Source organism: Chenopodium quinoa, unplaced genomic scaffold (genome assembly GCF_001683475.1).
Source record: "Chenopodium quinoa cultivar QQ74 unplaced genomic scaffold, ASM168347v1, whole genome shotgun sequence".
In the NCBI taxonomy this organism is placed as follows: domain Eukaryota; kingdom Viridiplantae; phylum Streptophyta; class Magnoliopsida; order Caryophyllales; family Amaranthaceae; genus Chenopodium; species Chenopodium quinoa.
The window spans coordinates 690,993-699,670 of record NW_018743360.1 but is presented as its reverse complement, the minus strand read 5'-3'; the positions used below and the strand labels follow the sequence as shown (position 1 = coordinate 699,670).

Genomic DNA, 8,678 nt, shown 5'->3' with positions numbered 1-8,678 from the left:
GGTATTAATTGAGCTATTGTTGTTCTGTCTAGGAGAGGACTTCGTAGAGGGTGACTTCTAGCCTTAAAGTGGCCAATCAATTTGTGTACTCAAGGTACGTACAAGTATACGAAGAACCTTGACTTTAGAAGCATGTTTAAGGACTTGGAAAGACCTAGAATCATGTTAGGAGACTTGTGGATTGGTTGAAATTGTTTGGTAATAAGTTGATTGTTGATAAATGTGATGATTGCTTTAATTCATGTATGAGAAATTGCATTGATATTTCCTATTGAGCATTATTCATGCAATATTTTGCAAAGAGAGCTTAGAAGCAAAGCTACAAGTATATATATATGGAATGAATTGTTTTAACTACTTATTCAATTGTATTGAATTGGAATGAGTAAACAAAGAGTTAAAGTCTGATAAGACAGGATTGTGGATTTGAGGTGGCTTATGCACCTAAGGTGTTTATACACCGAGGTATGTAGTTAAAGGATGCAATAATACATGTTTGTCACTAATAAATTAAGAATTGAATTGAAAACTTGAATGATTTGTATGATTGATGTATGATTGGTTGTGTTGATTGCATGAGAGTCATCACCTAATCTAAACTGGTAAATCACGTAAAGTGCAAGAAGGATGAGCAATAAAACTCTGGATTTGTGCACATCTAGAGTAATGACAAACATGGGTTGGGGTTCACGGGGTATTAGCCGTGTACTTTTCAGAGGCCGTCTGATCTACGAGTCTCTTGTTTAAATTCTTTTAAAAATTATAATGAGTTAGATGAGATCTCATACTAGCTATGGCCACGGAGTCGCGCCCGTTAGCCATTGGATGTTTATTAATGTCTTCCGAAAGGAGGCATAGGGTTTTCTTATTTAATGTTCCGGAATGGAGCACAGAGGGACAACCCGGTCTATTGCTTAATCCAATCAATTAATGAAGTGATCAATGCTATTTAAATAAAAACTTAGTAATGAGTAACTATGGAGTCATGTGTTCGAGTCAATGATAATATTATGAGTGTATGGAATGCTTGTTAGTATCATACTAGAACTCTTTACTATATTTTGTAACTTGTATGTACTCCGCGTTGCTGATTGCGTGCTTTTGTGTGTTTTCTTTGGTCATGGCCTTCGCCTTCAATGACCCTGTAATGATCCAATTATTACACTTGTAATATTGGGGAGCAGATTCATCACAGGTTTTTGCATAAACTGTCTTGCATCAGGGTGATGGGATTTGAGTGGAGCGTTGGTTAATTACTTATCTTATTTCACTTCATAGACTGAGTTTATTTTGACTATAATTTTACTTACTTCCTATTTTATATGGATTTTGAATAAGGGTCTTTATGGTTCCAACTTGTAAGTCTAAAGCCTGATTTTGGTTTTTAGTTTCAAAACTTATATCCTTTTCTTTTAAAAAAAAAAAAAACTAAGTTAGTTTTCCGCTGCTGATTTCTGAAACTAGCCTTAACGTTTGAACACGTGGCGGTAGCACTCCAATAATTCTCTTACAGGTTTTACAGGTTATTACAGGTTATACAGGTTTTACAGGTTATACAGGTTATTACAAGTTTTTGCAGGTTTTCTTTTAGAGAGAATTATTGGGGTGTTACACCTAGTGTTAGCGCCACGCACTCGGCCAGCAATCCTAGCTTGTGCGTGCGCGCACCAAGCTCGGGTTGCGGCAGTGCTAGCCTTGCGGCATGAACCTTGGCTAGCCATGCTAGCCTACCTAGTCCTCGTATGGCTAGGCCATTGCGAAGCTAGGATTTTCGTGCACGTTGACTTGTAGTTTGACCGATTTTTCCGTCTAGTCGATTTTTAAATTCGACTCGACTTTCGACGCTCGGCTTCAACGCTCTAAGCTCGGAATCCGACGTCTTAAATCATAAAATCTCTATCAACTCATTTAATCCTTCGGATTAATTTGTTGCTTTGGTTTGGTTACACGATTGGGAGTGACCCGAAGGGTTCAGTCAAGATTAAGCGGAAATATTAATTATACATTAATATTACTGATCGGAAGCGGCCTCCAGCTAGGCATTCCGATCACTTGACCACACTGAATAATTAGCTTTCCTAATTAATTCCGAACCCTCTATCGGAATAATACACTTGTTCGAAGGACACCATTCCTTTCAATCTCCTACTTGTCCTTCCAGACAAGTGTGCTATTTGTGTAGAACCTGTTTCCTATGTCACTTAATGTCTTTTCGTGAACTATAAGGTAAGACTTTTCGTCATCTTTATTACGTCCAGAAGTGTTTCTTGATTTTTGAGTTCGACTGTCAATAAGAAGATGATTTCTAAAATCCATCAGAGCACGGTCATGCATTTTCACAGTCTCGCTCTTTGAGAAGCCTTGTAAATAACAAAGACATGTTCCTTATTGTTAATAGGGGGACATTCCCAGTCTTGCATTCTAAGATTCCCTTAATAAGAGGCCCTAACTGCCTGAGTGTTGCCTTTGTAATCCCCTTGTACGGCAGACGTTTGACAACATCAAAGCGGACTAGTACTCAAACAAGAGAACTTACAATACTCATGGTTGAGGAAAGAGGTTTCGATAGCCATAATGAGCAATATACTTATGACAATTGTTAAATCTCTTACAGTATTCTCATAGGTTAATCCATTATAATTCCAAACCAATACCTGCGCAAATGATTTATGACATTCTTGTTATAGCACAAGAAACATTGCTATAAATCATACTACACACTAATCTCACGCGGTCATTAGTCGTCCAACTTTCAAATGACCTCGATCAGGGATAATTTCGATATAATATTCAACGTTCACTTAAGAGGTGTTTCTTTATCCAAAACTTGTCTTGATACCCTATTTTGAATATCATCAAATCGAATGGACTTATTATTTAATTCTAAACCACAATTAAATAGTTTGTGGAATAATTAGTAAATTTTATTCCACTATGAAACTTTTCAACGTTTCATCATATGATAAATGGTTTTCACTAAATGTTTTAAGAGTAATACTCAATACAAAACATTTATGGAAATCACACCCATATCTAATATGCTTGATTTCCTTTATGCAATTGAGTTTATGGATTATTATACTTGATTTTGGATTTATTGTCTAAGTGATGGCTCCAACTCATTTTCATGATTTGAGATCTTCAACTTGACAACCTACAATCATCAAAGTTCAACAACGAACTATCCATTTAACAACTTCCTAATTATTACCTCTAAGGCAACAATGTTCTCAACATATACTTTAGTTGATTTCCTAATGATGCTTTGGTTGGATTTTACTCCTACTGGCTCATAATGATATAGATACCCTAATCATTTGTGATTATGGGAATTTACCTTAAATTTCAGCATAATATACATGGACATAAGTTCATGTTGCCATTCTCAAGCCACGATGCGTCTTAATCTCGTGCTTATAAATGGCTTCCTCATCAAGGATCAAATCCTTGCCGAGGTTGTGCTTATTACATTAATACTCAAATTATATTTGTTTACATGCATCAAGAACTCATCCTTTTACTTAATCAAGAACTTTGGACGTTCTTGATCATAATCTAAGGATTCATTGCTTAGATTCAAGTCGATTGGTATTTTATACTTGTCATGCTCTAAGCATGCAGGTCATGTGACGATTCCATATCATAGCATACATGATGGATCTAATTGCAAAATTATTCCAATTTGATCCCATTCAGCTTATCCAGTTTCACCGTGTCCTGTTAAAATGTTTGCTATATGGTTGTAAGTCTCTACTTGAGTCTTTCTTGTTTGACTTAGTATTTGCCTAGCTTATACTTAGTTCAAACAATTACTTACTCTTTTTTTTTTTGGTAGGTAAGAAGCATTTATTACCAAAAAGAAGGAGGGAAAGCCCTCACCCAAACTACAAGAGCCAAAATGGCCAAACAATCCACCAAAAAACAAACTAGCTCATAAGCTTACAACATGCTAAACAACTCGCAACTAAAAAACGAAGCTAAAACAAAGAGACGAACATCAAAAACTAAAACAAGCTTCCTAACACTAAAACACAATCCATCAAAAAACGACACACACAGCAGCAAGGGAAGCAGCTCTAAGCAGGCCAGACAGTGACAACAGCCTGCACAGAACACAGAGCCTAGCTGCAGCACAACCAAAACTAGCCTGCACAGAGAACATAACACAAAAACAGCACATAAGCAGCCTGCAGACAATACCTCAACTACCCAACACCTCAGAATCCAGTAACACAGCAAACACAGCAACAACCACAAACACAACACAACAGCACAACACTGAAACAGCACCAGAGAAGCAAAGCAAGCTAAGGGGGAGTTGTTCGTCTCAGGTCAACTAGCCATTTGCAGTGTTCCTTTTTCCACTTTGGACCAATCAATTGATGACATCTATCAATAACAGCAACACCAATCCTAGCACATAATCTGTGAGGCAGAGGGACAGCTTGATTCAAGAAAGCAGAATTCCTAGCCAGCCAAACAAAGTACACAACAACAGTCAACCTAGCCAAAACAACCTTCCTGCTTATAACATCCCTCTTTGATCTCTTCTAGTGTTTCCACGAGGCCTCAATATTATAATGCCTCTCCTTATGCCAAGCCAAGCACTGATCACATTAATACACTTCCTACTATATAAGCAATCAAAGAACAGATGGTCCTTGCATTCAACCTGATCACCACATAGCAGGCAGCAGCTACTGTCACACGCACCAAAATTCAAAATCTTTTGTTTAGTTCTTAACCTACCCCGGACTGCCAACCATGTTATAAAAGAGTGTTTAGGAACATTATACCTGTTCCACACCCAATCAGTCCAACCAACTCTAGGCATGTTACCTTGAAGCCATTTATAAGCCTTAGAAATTGAGTACTGCTGACTGCTCCAATTACCAGCCAAGAACGCCTCCTTCAGTCCCTCCTTAACCTTGAAAATCTTCCTCCAAGCCCACCCATCAGCCTTCTTAGGGGAATAAGACCACCAGTCATACTCCTTCAAATAAACACTATGCACCCACCTCACCTAAAGAGAGTCCTTCTTAATTAGTAGCAACTTGCCACACATACTTCCCCAAAGCAGCTGTATTCCAAAGAGAACAATCCCTCACCCCAAGACCACCAGCTAACTTAGGACAACACACCCACTTCCAAGCCAAAGGGGGACTTTTAGAGAGAATAGCAGAGCCACACCAAAGGAAAGCTCTACATAATTGATTTATCCTAGCCACAACAGATTTGGGAAGTAGCATACACTGAGCCCAGTAGGAGTGTAGGCTGATGAGAACAGAGTTAAGGAGCACAACTCTCGCTGCGTAGGACATATTCCTACTAGACTAACAAGTAATTTGAACTAGCATTTTGTCTACTAGCCCATCAAAATCAGTCACTCTCAAGTACCTTGCATTAAGGGGAATACCCAGATACTTAAAAGGAGCAACACCCTCAACAAATCCAGATAAATCCAAAATAGCAGCCTTCTCACCAGGATTGACATTGCCAAAGTAGATGGCTATCTTGTCAGCATTAGCACCAAGCCTAGAAATAGCTTCAAAAGTTCTCAACGCTCTCACCACATAAGAAATAGACCTTATATCCCCATGAGCAAAAATGATTAGATCATCGGCAAAGATCAAGTGATTAAGCTTTAAATCCTTACATCTATAATGAAACTTAAAGGCCCTCATCTTCTCCACTTTCTTTAACATCCTAGTCAAGTACTCCATAACGATAACAAAAAGAAGAGGCGACATAGGGTCACCCTGTCTCACCCCTCTCTGCCCTTTAAAGAAGCCATGAAGCCCTCCATTAATCATTAAAGAATAATAGGGGGAGGACAAACACTCCATCACCCACTGAATAAACTAAACAGGAAAGCCAAGACTACTTAGCATCTCTCTAATAAAAGACCAATGAACAGAATCGTAAGCTTTTTTCAAGTCCACTTTTATAGTACATTTTGGAGATCTCCTCTTGTTATTGTAATCTTTTAACATGTCTTGACAAACTAAGATATTATCCATAATACTTTTCCCAGCCACAAACGCACGCTGAGAGTCATCAATAAGCACATGAAGCACCTCCTTCAACCTTGAACAAATGAGCTTCGAAATGATTCTATACAAGACATTGCAACAAGCAATAGGTCAAAACTGACCTACCGAGAAGCCCCCTCAACCTTAGGCACCAAAGTGAGAGTAATGGCACTCACTTGCTTCAGAAGCTTACCATGAAGGAAGAAATCCCACATAGCATCACAGACCTCCCCTTTAACAATGTGCCAAGCAGATTTTAAAAAACAGCTAGAAAATAAAACCATTGGGTCCTGGAGCTTTATCTTCATCAATAGACTATAGGGCAGCCTTGATATCATCCTCAGAGAACTCCCTACACAGAGCTGATTGGTGAGCATTGTCCAAGACAACTCCTTCCAGGATAACAGCCTGATGCACACCTTGAGAAGGGGGCGAAGAAGTGCCAAGTAGCTTCTTATAAAAGCTCAGAAAAGCATTAATAACAAGATCAGGGGAATCAAACACACTCCCATCAGGAAGCTAAATGCATGAAATTCTGTGTTGGACTCTTCTCTTTCTAACACAAGCATGGAAGTATGATGAATTAATATCACCTTCCTTTAACCAGTGCAACTTAGCCTTTTGTTTCATGAACTTGTACTTGATGGCCCGAGCAGTAGCATATCTCTCCCCAGCCAATTTTTCTTCAAGCAGAATCTCCTCATTCAAAGGATCAGAACCAAGCCTCTTTTGAACAGCCTCAAGTTCAATAGCAACCTTGAACTCCTTAGAGTCAATATCAGAGAATTACTTCAAGTTAATCTGCGTTAACCTTTGTTTAACATCCTGTAACTTTTTAAAAGCTATAAACATAGCAGTACCCTGAAACTCAACAGCCCAAGCAGAGCTAACAGCATCCCAGTACCCAGGAGCATCCACCCAACAGTTAAAAAACCTAAAAGGTTTGTTACCACCACAAGCCTCCCCAAATAGAGTTATGCTACAGGGACAATGATCCATCAAACCTTCAGGCAGAAAGGAAACCGAGTAATTTTTGAGCTGTTATTCCTAAGCACTATTAACAAAAACACGATCTATTTTGGAACACACTCTAGCCTCCCCCTGCTACTTATTACTCCAAGTGAAAAAAGCCCCACCAAAAGCTGCTTCTAAGAGCTCACACTGAGCCACACACTCCCTAAACTGCTCTACCTCCCTCAAGGTACAAGGAGAACCCAGCCTATACTCAAGATTAAGGATATTATTAAAGTCTCCACACACTATCCAAGGACTCGTAATAGAACCTGCTATCTCAATCAACTGATGACAATGAGCTTCTCTCTCCTTCGCAGTATTAAGGCCATAAACCATCATGTATAAAAAGACACACCTAATAGCCCTGTGAACCACTCTTAAATGCATCAACTGAACTTCAACTCTCAACACTATCACCTCAAAGATGCTGGGAAGCCAAAGAACCCAGATCTTGCCCTTATCCACCTTCCCATAATTAGCACAAACAGCCTAATCATTTTTAAAACTACAAAAAAACCTTACCAAAATTCTTCCCCTTCACCTTGGTTTCAATGAGGCCAAATAAACCCATATGATTGTGCTTGAGGAACCAGAGCACATCATATACTCTTTCAGGTCCATTTAACCCTCCTACATTCCAAAATCCACACCTATCCATGGAAAGAGTGAGAATACACTCCTCCTCCTATATCACCAAACAACACTCTTCCATCTGCAAGCAATTTATTCCCAGAGCTATGCTGACCTGCTCCCTTATGTATCATATTCCCTTCATCCACCTCTTCCTCAATAAGATTCAAGAACCTGTTAGCAGTACGTATATTCCCCTTGATAGGATCATTAGACTGTCTTTGATCTTGTCTCTAGACCGGTTGTCAAGCTTTCTGCTCAAACTGCTCCTTCTTCTAAATTGTCTTCCTTTTCTGCCTTGCCTGAACCAAATGATTAGGACACTTAGACACATCATGTCCTAGACCATTGTACATAGAACACTTCACTGGCTTCCATTCAAACACAACTTCTTGGTGAACAACTCTACCCTCCTCATCCAGAAAATCCACATACTCAGGAAAATTACCATCCACCTGAACTTCAACCATTACTCTAGCATATTCCAATAACTCTTTTGAAGCAGTAGCCTTATCAGTTTTGATCGGGTTACCAACAAGACCAGCAATCTTCATTAGAGTAGCCTGACTCCAAAACTTCAGGTTTAAGTCAGGAAACCTAACCCAAACTGGAATCTGCAGTATGGTATCCTCAGAAAGATCTAAACCAGGTTCCCACTTCCTCATAATGAGAGGTTTCCTGTCAAACAAATATGGCCAAGCATTGAAAGCGTTCTCCTTCGCATCTTAAGTTTTAAATCGTACTAAGAAAATCTCCTTACCCTTCGAAGCAATCTTATCAATCCCATACCTCCCCTAGATTCTTCTAAGAAAACCCCCCATTACAGGGATAGACGGTTTAGCACAAAGCACATGACAAACAATTGAAGAATCCTAAAACTCAAGTTCTAGTTTAACATCATCACAAGAAATTTGCATCAATTTATCATCATGAACATCCTTACTACACGAATAATACTTCCAAGTAGTATTCCCACTTCCCAAATTCCAACCCTCGTCTAGA

General features: G+C 39.0%; 2 protein-coding genes across 2 annotated transcripts; both read right to left on the bottom strand.

Annotated features, from left to right (window-relative positions):
- Window positions 1-4,039: 4,039 nt before the first annotated feature.
- Window positions 4,040-5,813, bottom strand: LOC110738019. The gene is made up of 6 exons (XM_021918377.1): window positions 5,367-5,813; window positions 5,109-5,252; window positions 4,797-5,023; window positions 4,388-4,467; window positions 4,217-4,278; window positions 4,040-4,147 (listed from the first exon to the last, which is right to left on the bottom strand). The coding sequence occupies exons 1-6, from the start codon at window positions 5,811-5,813 to the stop codon at window positions 4,040-4,042; spliced, it is 1,068 nt and encodes a 355-aa protein (XP_021774069.1).
- A 534-nt stretch (window positions 5,814-6,347) lies between these two features.
- LOC110738018 lies at window positions 6,348-8,341 on the bottom strand. Its single transcript, XM_021918376.1, has 7 exons — window positions 7,979-8,341; window positions 7,792-7,873; window positions 7,588-7,676; window positions 7,148-7,535; window positions 6,855-7,036; window positions 6,594-6,797; window positions 6,348-6,482 (listed from the first exon to the last, which is right to left on the bottom strand). The coding sequence occupies exons 1-7, from the start codon at window positions 8,339-8,341 to the stop codon at window positions 6,348-6,350; spliced, it is 1,443 nt and encodes a 480-aa protein (XP_021774068.1).
- Between the last annotated feature and the right edge of the window lie 337 nt (window positions 8,342-8,678).